This window comes from Hipposideros armiger, unplaced genomic scaffold (assembly GCF_001890085.2).
Source record: "Hipposideros armiger isolate ML-2016 unplaced genomic scaffold, ASM189008v1 scaffold_358, whole genome shotgun sequence".
NCBI lineage: Eukaryota > Metazoa > Chordata > Mammalia > Chiroptera > Hipposideridae > Hipposideros > Hipposideros armiger.
Window position 1 is genome coordinate 730,704 of NW_017731708.1, and position 14,169 is coordinate 744,872.

The 14,169-nt window shown below is 36.6% G+C and overlaps 1 protein-coding gene across 3 annotated transcripts in view; it reads left to right on the plus strand.

Annotated features, from left to right (window-relative positions):
• Window positions 1-2,624: 2,624 nt before the first annotated feature.
• SLC35A1 (solute carrier family 35 member A1) overlaps window positions 2,625-14,169 on the plus strand; it is a 28,069-nt gene continuing 16,524 nt past the window's right edge. The window contains exons 1-3 of one of the 3 annotated variants that reach the window (XM_019661718.1): window positions 2,674-2,710; window positions 5,347-5,399; window positions 6,717-6,894. In XM_019661718.1, the coding sequence (XP_019517263.1) occupies window positions 6,758-6,894 (137 nt within the window). In that variant the 5' untranslated portion in view covers window positions 2,674-2,710; window positions 5,347-5,399; window positions 6,717-6,757. Of the gene's footprint in view, window positions 2,711-3,415; window positions 3,479-5,346; window positions 5,400-6,716; window positions 6,895-14,169 lie in introns of all 3 variants that reach the window. The other 2 variants (XM_019661716.1, XM_019661717.1) reach the window with 2 other exon arrangements.

A 14,169-nucleotide genomic window follows, 5' to 3' on the forward strand; every position in this document is an offset into this window, starting at 1 on the left:
TGAAATTACATCAGTAAGAGTGAAACACCTGACTCTTGCTTGGAGACTTTAAAGCATTTTGACACAAAGAAGCAGCCTCAATTTCCAGCCTAGGTACAAAGCCTTAATTTAAGGGGCTCCTGAATATAGCAGTCCATATCTATAATAATTTTGTGGTTTCCAAGAAACAAGATCCCGAGACTATTCTGCAGTCCAGATCTGACGTTGACCTCATACATACAGCCCTGCTCTGAATTTATCAAAACACTGCTTCCTCTAAGTTCATTCTTCCTCTGGATCCTATAACCCTGTCTTTTCCTTTATTTCCGGAAACATCCCATAGTTCCTCTTGTGTGCAGTTTCCCTCACTGGAATGGGTCAATAATCCTGACTCTATCTGATGATGTAGGTTTTGTCCCTGGTGGTCTTGGGCTGATCAGGTTAGGACAAAAGGCATCAAAATCTAGTCAAGGTTATTGCCAATGAGTAGAAAGTCTTTGTGGGCAGTGAAAATGTGTAACAAAAGTAGGGTTCAGCAGCATGATATGTTAATTGAAACAGAAATGCCACAAGAAATGGCCTGACAGCATTTTACCCACCACTCTAATTGTGATCTCTGTGTGTAATACTATTCTCCACCAGAAGGAACCATAGTTTCTTGAAGTGTAGTGGATTGCAGGATCTAGGACACAGAAAAATCAAGATTGGCCTGGAACCTCTTGTCACCAGAAATAAAAGAATATTCAAAAATCTTTTGCAGGCTTAAAGAAAGGAGCAGGCTTACAAGGGCCATATTGGGGTACTCTGAGCATCAAAGGAGAGTAATTATAGCTAATTAAACTAAGTTGAAACTATAATGATATTCCAAAATGGAAAGAGCTAAACTGTACAAAGTAGTTGTAAAACAAAAAAGGAATGTATGATAGAATATTTTAATTTTTTTTAAAAAGATTTTTATTGGGGAATTGGGGGGATGGAAACAGTGCTGGGGAATTGGGGGAAGGGGAACAGACAAGTTGCTGTCCTTTTGTTCTTCAGTCTAGTTGTGGAGGACGTTGCTTCACTGGCCCAAGTTGGCACCATCATTGCGCTCTTCCCTGGTGAGGCAGATCAGTCGCCGGCTTCTGGATGGCCGCTCACTGCGGCTGCTGGCCGCTCACGCTGGCTGCTGGCTACACACGGTAGCCCATGGCAACCCACTGCAGCAGGGGCTGCAGCCTACGCCATCGCCGGCGACTCACGGCAGCCCAGCTCCAGGTTGAGCTGTTGTTCAGCATCTTAGCTGTGGAGGGCAGTGTCACTGGCCCTCATATGTGGGATCTGAACTGGGGCCCTCTGGCGTCCCAAGCCAGCTCTTAACCATCACGCCACTCGGCCGGCCCAGAATATTTTAATTTTAAAAATTAGTTTCAAGTACACATTTGAGTTTTCTTGTGGTTATTTAAGTGTATATACAAGAACATATACAGTAGGGAACTGAATGATTCCACAAGTGGGATCTGTGTCAATTACAGGAAGAGGTGATTAACACTAGTGAGCACACATAAAACCAGGTGGAAGGTCCAACACTGTTCCAAAGTGAAATTAATCAAATGTCTGACTCTGCAAAATCAACTGTGGTTTCCTCTCCTAATATTAATGTGACGCTAATAAGGCATGCAAAATTTTCCAATAATGTTAACAGACTAGATAAATCTGTATGTATTTCTAATGATAAGACAATGGTATATAACATTGACCATTGAAACCTCTAAAAAGTCATTTTGGAGAAAGATCATTCTACAGAAGGTGTAGGCTGCTGGGCCTCTCAAAATCTTGCACCCCTGTTCTTGTGAGGGCTGAGGTACCTTTATAGTATTTTTAACCAAGCCACATATCTTGAGAGCCATTCATTTTGCCAATGAACAATTTCTAACGTTGCTAAATGCTAATTAACGTCCTCTAGTGAAAGGACTATTCTACAGATTATAGCTGTAGAAGTAAATGCCTGTTGACCCGTATTTTTAATACTTTTAAAAGTATTTTTAAATACTTTTAAAAGTATTTTTAATACTTTTAAAGCCCTTTTGTTGTGCGAAGATCATGTAGTTAGAATGTCTGGCTAGGTAAATATAATCAATGCTAATCATGACAATAAGGACCGAGGCATAGGCACAAGACTTCTGGACAATATGCAATATAATTATATTAAGTTTAAATAAGAGGTAACAATGGAAGGGCATAAGCTAGCTGGAAGTTACAACGTTGCCCAAAGTAGTTTCTGTTACTTTACAAATTCTGAGAGCTTCTACAATACCTCTAACAGGAAAGAATCACTAAGCGGAACCCCAATTCCTTAGTTGCCTGCAAGTCACGTCGGTGAGGACTACAATTCCCAGGAGGCAACGCTCCGCTCCTTGACTCCGCTTCCTTAGCCTGCCGGGAGTTGTAGTTTACCGACGATGCCTTCAAAATAGAGTTCTACTCACTTGTTAACAAGGACTCGGCTATAAAGGCCTCTCCTCTATCCGGGTCGTTCCATTTTCGGGCTTACCTCGGATTCCCGAGTCTAATTTTAGTGCTTGGCCGGTCCCGAGCCCGGCTGTTGGTCGCCCGGCAAGGCGCTCTAGGCTGAGCGGTTTCTTCTCTATGACCATAGGAGGCGGTGCCCTGCGTCCAACGCAGGGAACGCGGAGGGGGCGGGCGTCATTTTCCGAGCGGGGTTGTCAGGGAACCATGGCTGCCACAAGAGGTGAGGCTGGGGACCGGTGGGACAGGGGGTGCCCACGGGAGGTGGTGGCGGGCGAACGTCAGCGCTTTCTCGCACCTGTTGGTAGCTGAGCACCCTCGGCCCCCGCCGTGCCCCGGAGCCAGGCTGAGGCGTCGGGCATCAGTTTGTGTTGAGCCGCTCCCGCTGAGTCCGCGCCGCCGCTTGTGAGGGCGCGCGGAACAGCCAGCCTGCCGCTGCGGCTGGCCTCCTCGCGGCGGACTCTGCGCGGGGCAATTCGGCAGCTCCAGACCGCTACTTCCTCGGCGAGCTGTTAGTGGGTGGGCGCTGAATTCAGACAGGCCCGGACTGCTGCCGACCCGGAGAGGGGGCGGGGTACAGGTCCAGGCTGCACCCGGGCCACCCAGCGGGAGGCAGGACCGTTCTCTGTCCCGGCCGGGGTCACCGCGCCTGCGGTCTCTTTTACGCCTCCTGAACTAAGATGCTCAGAGGCTTAAGGGCATGCTACGGGTACAGAGCCTAAGAAGCGTCTGGAGAAAGCAGTCGTTAACAGAGTTCCTCCCACGGAGAATGTTCTGTGTGGTTAGAAGGAACACTGATATTTTGGGTGGAAGGTGAGATACACCTTCCTCTTAGCAGGGATGGTGCATTAGAGTAATACTACTTAATGACTAATTGCCATTTCATGAGGGTGAGTCTGATGAACTCTGCTGCCCTTTTGTTTTGCAGAGTGGGAAAGGAAGTTAGGACCAGAGGCTGAATTTCTGGAAGATCCAACAGTAGCTAGGAGAGGTTGGGCGACACCCTATTCTTTCTTCACCCTTCCCCCATAGAGCACTTGGCTTCACCTCTGAATAAATGTTGAGCAAATATTTAAAGACTATCTTTTGCATGGGTGCCAAGTTATTTTCCTGGTTGGAGAGTCCGCATTTATAATTTAAGCCCTGCCCAGGGGCATTGCCTGTAGTATCATATGCTTCTCGTATGCATTCTCCCATTTCAAATAAGTCCAACCTTAAGGTCTTTTTTTTTTTTTTTTGGTGGCAACACAGGAAGTAAAGGAAAAAAATAGCGTTGTTTTGATAACTTAACAGAATGGGGACAGTAGGATTAATGATGAGCAAAACTTAAAAATTGAAGGAATTAAGTCATAATCTGAAATAGTTGTAACAATTTATGGATTTAGGCTATTGCTAATATTTGTTGTGCCTTGGTCATGTTAGAACTCTTATATGCCTACTGGAAGTATATACTCTTAACAAAAATGCAGTTACCATAGCTTCCTGGTATTCACAAAGAATTTATCTGAAACTTATTGAATTTCCAAGTTTTCAGGTATTATAAATATTATTCCCTCTAAAATATAGTAAAATATAACTGAAACAAAATAACTTCAGACTATAAATTTCTTTTGGGGGACATTTTCCACACAGAAAAAAATAATGAATGGGAGCTAATGGAATTAGAGCAGAAAACAGTGCAGATGTTACTGAGCCAGGGTGCCACCTCCATAATGCATTTTAGTTATGGACTAGCTTTAATAGTTACTGGCCTTGAGCACGATGTGAATACTTAGCAAAATTTACTAAATATTAATACATTATGTATTTACTAATACTATGTATTAATAATACAAAATTAGTGAATACATGATATGGATTTTTGATAACACACTGAGAAAATTGAAATTGCTAATTGAAATTTCATACGGGAGGATTTGTGAATGGAATGAAGAACTTTTGATCTATTGTTAAACTGAATTTAGAGAAAATGCTTAAAATCATTAAGTATTTTTTAAAAGTTTGTTTTTAAATGGTATTTCACACCAAAGCCTATACGTTTTACAGATATCTAAACTTATTTGATTGCTCTTCCATTTAAATCAGTAGTTATTTTCAATAATATAAATTCCTATATAATCACTGTGCAAGTAGGTATACTTTCAAAGTTGATAATAATAATTATAGGTGAGAATATATTTGTAGCTTATAAATATTTGGTTTAGTGTTTAAACATTGTTTTTGAGATCAGGAACCTATATAATAATAGCTAAAACAGTTTTTAGTTTAGCAGTCCCGACCTCTCATTTATGAAAGTGCTGATAATCTAGGACATGGGTTGGCAATTTTTTCTGTAAATGGCTGGATGTCATTTTACCATTGAAGGGCAAAAATGTATCCCAAAACAATTTGGAAACAAAGGAGCATGGTTGTGTTCCAATAATGATTTATTTATAGACACTGAAATTTGAATTTCATATAATTTTCATGTGTCACAAAAGGTTATTTAAAAAGTATTTTTTCCAACTATTTAAAAATTTAAAACTATTCTGAGCTTGAAGGCTGTATAAAAATGAAAGATGAGATGTAGTTTGCTCACCCCTGATCTAGAAGAAGGGAAGTGCTTTCTTCTTTACAGAGTAATTAAAAGTTATTGCTGTTTATTTTTGAAGTCATACAGTTTTTTCCTTATGTAGGAAAGTTTCAGAACAAAGGAAGTATTGTAGTGATCTTCACTTCCTTTTACATAAACATTGCTTTTTGGCTCCTCAGATATTTTGGAAAGAAGGTTTTGGCATATATAAGCTCTGTTTCTTCTATTCTTCATATTACTTTTTAGTCAAGACCTAATGAATTTAAAAATTTGCCTACAATTTACAGATAATTCTTTAATTCTTCCTGGGACATACTTACATTGAAGAACCTGTAACCTTGTAAGTTCCTGCCTTACCTATCTAAAGATATTTTGTTTGAAACTCCAATTTTATTTCCCTATGAAAGTCATCTTTGAATTGTGGTTAGGCTCACAAAGCTATGAACAAAAGCATATTTAGTGTGTATTGTAGTTACAGTTGTGACCCAGATTCACCCTGTGTCCCTCTGATTCTTAACCTGGATCATCAAAGTATTGCCCAGTGGCCAAATCCAGTCTGTCACTTGTTTTTATATGGCCCATGAGCTAAGCATGGGTTTTACAGATGAACATTTGTAATTGATTTGTTGGAACACTAACTCTGAAGCCCAATGAAGTAAAATGTTACCCCCCCCCCAAAAAAAATAATTACATTGTTCCCAGTAGTAGACCTATATTGTAAAGCATTGTACTCAATTATTATTCTTTTGTCAAAAAATTTGTTTTCTATGTTGTTACCTAAGTACCTACTGATACCCTTGATTTTGCCTTATGGCCCGTAAAGTCTAAAATATTTACTATTTGCCCTTTACAGAAAAATTTTGCTGATCCTTGTGTAACCTGAGCCTGAGGATTTAAAATGTTAAGGATGAGAGGTGGGAGATGGGTAAAGAAAGTAGAAATAGTTTGAGCTTTGGGTGATGGTAGCAGTATCAGAGCAGGGCTAGGAGTAAGGAAGTATAAGGGAGCCCTGGTACCCCCAGTACCTGCAGTTTTGTTGAAGGTGTTGGACCTACCTTTGCCCAAGTGATGGCTGCTGCTCACATATATTTGCAAGCAGTTCTTAATTGAGTGTTTATAAATTGTATGCATTCTTGCATTTCAAATTTTATAGTTTCGTTCTTAATACCCATTTTTGTGTTATGAAAAGTTTTTCTGTATTATAAAGTTTTATATTAAGTTCAGCTTTTATCACTCAGTTATTCCTTTTGTTTTCTTTCTGCTGTCTTTAAATTTAGAATATACATTGATGTAATTGTTTTCATCTTTTATGCTTTGCTTTCATAAGTTTGAGTTATAAAGATATATAAAATATGTAATTTGTAACATCCGAAACTAGAGTCAGTATGCCACATTATCTGGTAATTGAGGCGTTCAGTCCTCAGGTACAAAATCAATGCCTAACCAGTTGATATTCAAAGTCAGCTGTGTTTTGTTTACATATATTTGTTTATGTTCATGTCATGGGAAAGTTTGCCTTGAAAAACATTTTAAATATGGGTTTTAAAAAGTATTTTGTGCTTGAAATTGGAAAGCATTTTGAGGTATAATGTTGATTAACTTTTATATACATTGATATTGTCTACTAAATAATATCTTTGTTGCATATATTTTGCAGAAAATGTCAGTTTAATATTCAAGTTATATTGCTTGACAGTGATGACCCTGGTGGCTGCAGCTTATACCATAGCTTTAAGATACACAAGGACATCAGATAAAGAACTCTACTTTTCAACTACAGCCGTGTGTATCACAGAAGTTATAAAGTTATTGCTAAGTGTGGGAATTTTAGCTAAGTGAGTATAAATACTCTTTAGTGTGTTAAATTATTTTTCCACTTAAGGTATTGTCTTTATTAGAAAATTCAAGCTACATCTTTATATGTTTGATTGCTCTAGTGCAGTGTTTCTGAACTCAGGGTGATTTTGCTCCCCCAGAGATATTTTTGGTTGTGCTTACTTAGGGGATGCTACTGGCATCTGGGGGGTAGGGACCAAGGATGCTGTTAAACATCCTACAATGCAGAGGACAGCTCTCCACGACAATTATCCAGACCCACATTTCTTCACTGAGGTTGAAAAACCCTGCTCTAAAGCAGGGTTTGCAGACTGTGGCCTGTGGGCCAAGTTCAGTTTGCTGCTTGTTTTTGTCGCAACAGAAACTGTATGGCTCACAAAGCCTAAACTATTTATCATTTGGCCCTTACAGAAAAAAATTGCTGACACCTGTTTTAAAGGAATATGATGATAATAATAGTTAACATCTCTTGAATGTTTTCTGTGTTAAGTGCTAGGCACTGTGCTGTGTGTTTTTCATTAATTATCTCATTTAATCTTTATACATTCTTAAGGTAAGTGCTATAAATACCCGTTTTACCTGTACAGCACCTGAGGTTTCTCAATATTACACTATTAATATGTGGTAGCACTGAGCTTTGAATTGGTAACATCATATGAGAAACATTTTAGCTAAGGATGCAGTATAACAGAGGGTCAAGAATAGGGCTTTCGAATGAGACAGACCTAATTTTAATCCTAGACTCACTGGGATTATGACTTTACATACATTTCTTAACCTCTCTAAGCTTTAGTTTCTTCAGTTTTTAATTGGAGAAAATAATATAGGGTTGTTAGAATTAAATAAAATCCTGTAGGAAATTACTTTGGGAAAGATTTATGAGATGAGGACCCAACTGGATCATGTGGGCAGGTAAGACTTCATACATGTTTCAGATGTGAGTTGGTCAAAGTGGGGAACCAGTGAGTTACAGCATGTGTGTAGGCTTTTAGGTAGAAACAGATTACATTTATAGAAACATTACATTTAAACACTTGTAAATTTCTTTTAACAAATATTAAGTGATTTCTATGTGACAGTTTTATAGCAGGTACTGAATGTACAGCTGTGAATGAAGTAGATATGGTTTCTGCTTGCTTGAAGCTTAGGTTTAATGGAAGAGACAGGAAACAAACCGGTAAACACAAATACATGATTACAAGTAATCGTGGGGAAAAAAAGTATTGTAAAAATGGCTTGGGGAGGGAGAAAAGAACAGAAAAATAACTTGAGGCCAGAAGGTGGAAAGCTTTAATATATTTAAGTTTAAAATTTATCTTGTAGGCAGTAATACTGTGGGAGCCAACTTGTTCTCTTGGTAAAATCTAAGACCTTTCAGTTTCTTATTTAACAAGATTTATTTTTATGGATATTTGGCTTTCATTATGGGGTTCTTCATTCTGGATAATGTCAGATAAATGAGAGGCCTTATTGTACTTTTAAAAGGCAGTGTTCCAAAGGCAAAAGTCTCTTATGTTTAAACTCCAGAACAGCTTCCATATAACAACCTAAGAGCTAATAAATTAATAAAATCTTAAGGTCAACTATAAGGTTGTTGAAAGTAGAGGGATAGGGGAACATATTTCTTCTCTGTATTTCCTAACTTCCTTACTGAGAAAAAAGTGTGACTCAGGATTGAAACAGGACTGCCAAGCATGAACTCAGCTATTTTAAATTGTAACATAAAATCATGGTTCAGTTGTTTTGTAATTGTTAAGAATTTTTAAAAACCAATGTGCAAAAAAAGCATTGAGGCCTTTGTTGTAACTCAACAGTTCAGCTAGTCTTCTGCCAACCCACCTGTATAGATTTTTTTGTTTTATTTGATGTTTTTCCAGCTTTGCATTGTTTGGTGTATGGTATTTCTTATTCTTCAGTTGTTCAGTGTTTATGTATATAGTCAGTTGTAGTTTGTTTTGTGGAAACTTTTTTGGAAATTATATAAAAATAAAAACACAAAAATTTCTAAAAATTCACCGGACGAGTTAAATAATGGTATTGCAATAACAGTGGAAAGGCAATTATTGCACCTCATCAACTGCATCATCATCATCAATTAGTTTCTGTGTCACCAGCATAATGTAAAAACCCACAGAAAAGGCTCTTCTATGAACATTTACCTCCAAAGTACACAAAGACCAGGGGCAATCAGGAAAAAGTAAAGAATTATGACATACAGAGTTCTAGTGGTTGGCATTTCACATTATGTGCCTAACAGGAATTTGCCATAAAGAAGAATCATTTAAAACATTGGAAAAACAGGGAGTTTCTAAGTGGAAAAAGCACTGGAAAAAAGTTATAAAGCATGCAATGCATTTGAAACTACTGGATTTTATAGTGAATATGATTTTTATGGAGAAATATGTTGGCAAATTATGTGCTTATTCGAAACACTTTGGTAGAAACTGAGTACCTGTTATTCATAACCAAAAACATTTTGTTTCTTAGAACAAAGAGTTTACTTTTAAGAGGTCATCTGTGAAAATATTAATTTCTTGGAATGACAAAAGTAAAAGATGGAGGATTATTTCAATTTATGACGTCACAGATTGATAGCCATACAATGAAATGGAAGAACATTGTAATTGCTTCTTTAGCTTCTTCAGCAATATGTGACGACATAATTGATTTAATGAAACTAAAGCACAGCTATCATTTTGGGAAAGATACCTAGTGAAAACGTTGGAAGTTGGTTCTAGATCTTGAGAGGACAGTTGGCTTATAATAATTCACCTGCAGCAGTTTGAAATAGGGAAAAGATGAGTGAAATACATGGCCAGACTATGATTGGGCCAACAAGAACGAATTGAACAGTTAAAGAGTTGCAGCAAATGAAAGAGCCTAGAACTTTACATTTTTTTCTATCTTTTCTATTTTGTGGTGTGAAGTTTGCAACAAAATAAGATTTTCCAGATATTCTCCATGCTGTCATTTCTTTGAACACATATTAAAATTGGTAATTAAAAAAAGTAAGTGGATCAAAGGCAAATAGGATATTATATAGTTTGTCAAAAACCACAGGTTGGGTGTCAGTGCTTTATTTGCTGTGATGGAGAAACTTCTAAATATCAGAAAATATTTATGAGTTGAAAATTTTATGAGTTGATTTGTTATACACAGAGGAAACTAGAATTGACTTCATATTTTTGAATTTATATTTGTTTGAAAATGCTTTACTGCATAATGTTAAAGCAATTTTTTCTATAAAGCTAAAAACATGAGATTAGACTTTTTGTCTTTATTTTCATAGTAGAAGCAATACTTTTATCATCTGAAAGGATGACAATTCAGGATATAGTGGGAGAATGAAAGAATAATATTAGAAATAACCAAAAGTTTAGAACTTGAAGAACCACCTCTTCAGAGAAGAAAAAGTAATAAAAACTTAGATCTTGATGATTAACATAATGCATTTCCCCATATTCCTAGGAAAATAAAGTTAATGTAAAAATTAGATAATATATTACTAAATTTTAATTTGAAATTTTTGGAAAATGACAGAAAAGGGAAAAAAACGAACTAGTATTTAAATGGAAAAAACTATTAAAGGAAGTAAAAACTTCTTCCCTTCTTTACACTCTTTGCCTTGTGATAATTCCTTTATAGAGTTGATACAAATATTCCAGAACTTTAATTTTATCTGAATTAGGCAGAGCTTAACCTCATTATAGACCAATGAGTTTGGCAGTTTGTTTATTTAGTATGGTCTCTATAATAATGCTCTTTGCTCAGTAATATGTTTGATCTTGACTAATTGTTAAAATAAGTACATATCATTTTATACTGTGTGGAGGTAGAGGCAGAGACTCAGGAAATTTCTTCAAATTCTTAGTGTCTTATAATTAACGTTCACTTACAGAGAAACATATCACTGCCACATCCAAATAATCTGTGTTTCCCTCCCTCCAAACATTTTAAGCATATAGTCATGCTATGTCTATTTCAGTATATTGTTCAAAAGATATAATGGGATAGTCAGGTTCGTTCGTTCGCTCGTTCATTCATTCATTCATACATTCATTCATTCATTCATTCATCAAGCCCCAGTTATGTGCTCAGCAGTGTTCCAGATGTAAGAAGTATAGTTGCAGACTAAATCAGCACAGTTCTATCCTTATGGAATTTATAGTCTAGTAGAACCAGATATTAAGCATATAAACAATAAACTGGAGGTTTTAAGGATAAGTAGAGGATGCTACAAATAAGTACAGTAGAAGGCCTCCATTTGGATTAGAGGGCTTTCTCTCTGAGGAAGTTATATTTAAACCTAGACCTGAAGATTGAGTAGAAGTTAGGCAAGAAGAACAGAGAAAAGGCAAAGAGAAGAGTGTTTGAAGTCCCTAAGGCAGAAAAGTCCTGGATTTTTACAGAACAACAACCAGTTAGTATGTCTGGAGTATTGTGAGGGCAGTGGTGCCAAGATGACGGAGAGGTCAGCAGGGTGTCAAGAGGAATCCTATGGGCCTGTGAAGGAGTTTGAATTTATATCAAGTGCATTAGGAAATCATTGAAAGGTTTAAATCAGGGACTAACATGGCGGCCCATTTTACTTTAAGAGTCACTTTGGCCCCTTTGAGAATTGGATCAAAGCGTGCAAGAGTTGGAAGGAAGCTCATTAGAGGCCAGGAAAGGGACTAATTAATCTCTGACTAATGAACTTGAACTAACCGAATGTAACAACAAGGTTCCAGACCTGTGTTTTAAATGAAAGGCCAGTCTGTCAGAGTTTGAGGTGGTAGGTAATTTCTGTACCTAGGGAATCCTATTTGGACAGAACTCAAGATGGCAGTCTAAGTCAAATGGCTGATATCTAACTTCTTTTCTTTAGAAAGCAAGTAACTGCACTCTAGAATATCACCGGTTAATCACTGTCAAAACATGTTATGTGAAGTGTCAAACATCCTCTTTTAAGATTGCAGCAACTAAATTTGCTGCCTTCAGACATTGAGGATCGTGGCTATTGAGAATGGCAGGCTGCCAGAAAGATGGTATTAAGGAAACATTCTTTCCCATCTGCCCTTAAAAACAGGAGAGGGAACCATACGGGTAAATACAGCTAATTTTCATTTCATTCCTGTGCCTCTATTTTAGCCGTAGCTATGACTTTGTCTTCTATGATGAGAAATCTTAGGTTGAGGGAAGTTTTAATTTGCCAGAGATACCCAGAAAGTGATTGGCAGTGATAGGATTAGAAGACAAGTTCTTGATCTCTAATTTTTAAATGATGAATCTTTCAGAACAATGGCATGGTTAAACAGTTTTTGATTAGCTAGGACAAAAATAAGCACTTAGTAGCACTGTTAAAAATCTCAAGTTTCGTGATTTATTTTTTCTCTTAAGTTTTTATTTCCAATTGTTAATATTTTACCATATATTCTTTCAAATGTATGTATTTGTATGTGTGTGTGTATAATGTTTTTCTGAAGTGTTTGAGAGCAAGTTTTACACAAGATGCTCCTTTGTCTCTAAATTCTTTAGTGCATATCTCCTAAAAACAGGACATTCTCTTATGTAATCACAAAATGTCAACATTGAAACATCAGTATTGATACAATACCATTATCTAATTCACAGACTTTAGATAACTTTGTCAATTGCCTACTAATGCCCTTTAATAGTAAAATAATCACAATTTACATCTAGTTGTCATATACGTATGTAGCTTCCTTTAATCGGAAAGTTCCTCCTTTTTTTCATGTCTTTGACATTGTTGCAGAGCATAGTTCATTTGTTTTGTATAATGTTCCTCAATTTATGTTTATGGTAATATCAAAAAAATGATGTATCTTTCTCAGTGTAACACATCATGAGACACATATCTATTGTCCCATTACTGGTGATTTAACTTTGATTTCTTGATTAAGGTAGTGCCTGCTAGGTTTCTCCACATAAAGTTACCAATTTTCTCTTGTAATTAATAAGTATTTTGTGGAGAGACACTTTAAGACTAGGTAAATGTCCTGTTCCTCATCACACTTTCACTCACTAGTTTTATTGTCCATTGATGTTACCAAATGGTAATTTCCTAATTCCATCATTCCTTGTACATTTATTAGTTGGCATTCTACTCTGAGAAGCCCTTCCCTAGCATAGATTCCACAGATTATTTTATTGTAAGGGCCGGAGTCCATTATCATTCTTTATTTTGATGCTGAAATTGCCTCAGATTTAGACAGTGGTATCTTCTTCAAGCTTCCTTCTGTTTCCTTTTCTTTCTTTGTGTATATAGCGGGGGTGTCAAAAAAATGTATATGCATTTTAAGAAAGAAAAAATCTATTAAAATTGTACTACTCAATATATACTGATAACAAAAGGTTAATACAAGTCATGTTTGACTTCGGCAATTACAAGAGGTGCTCAAAGTGGTTACCATCAGCATCCAGACACTTCTGATTACGGCGAACTACTGCTTGAGCAACGCTGACCAAAGTGTCCACTTGTATACATTTTTTTGTCACTCCCAGTATAGACACCTGTATTTCTGTAGTTATGTATGTCTGTTTATGAGTTATATATATTTTGATGACTATAATTCTGATCCAACACCACAGAGTTAATTGTAACCTTCCCCTTTTCTATATTTGTTCACTTTTTCAGTAGTGATGAGTCTGGCTCCCATTATCCTCAAGATATTTACTTATTTGCTCAATCCTAGAATACATAAGTAGATTTAGAATTTCTAGCATACAACTGTGAAAAAGCAAACCTACTAACTAAAGTGCAGTATTTATAATTAGTACTTTTTGACTTTAGTTTTAGAGCATATAGTAAAAAAACTGTTTTCGAATACTTGGGTTATTTTTCTGTTTCAGAGTAGTTTTGTAATTAATTAAAAAAACTGACAGGTTTTTTTGGTTTGTAATTTGAGTTTTCCCATGCTTTTTACTTAAAATTTTGAGTAATTTTTGGAATACAAAATTATACATATTTTAATTAGAAGTTAGAATTGCAAGAAAAAAAGGGAGTGTGGGGAAAATAAATGGCCACTTTGTATCATATACGGGTATGCTAGTCTCTGTAGATGGGTATTGGTTTGTTTCCAGTCTTTTGCTACAAGAAGACAAAGATGTAATCATTATATTTTTACATACACTGTTTTGCACATGTAGGATTACATCAGATCACTTTTAAATTGAAAAGGAAATTACTAAATCCTGTTTTGGGGGAGGGAGCAATTAGTGGCTTGGTGTTGTATATGTGCATAAGCTCTATATGTGAATACATTGATTTTTTA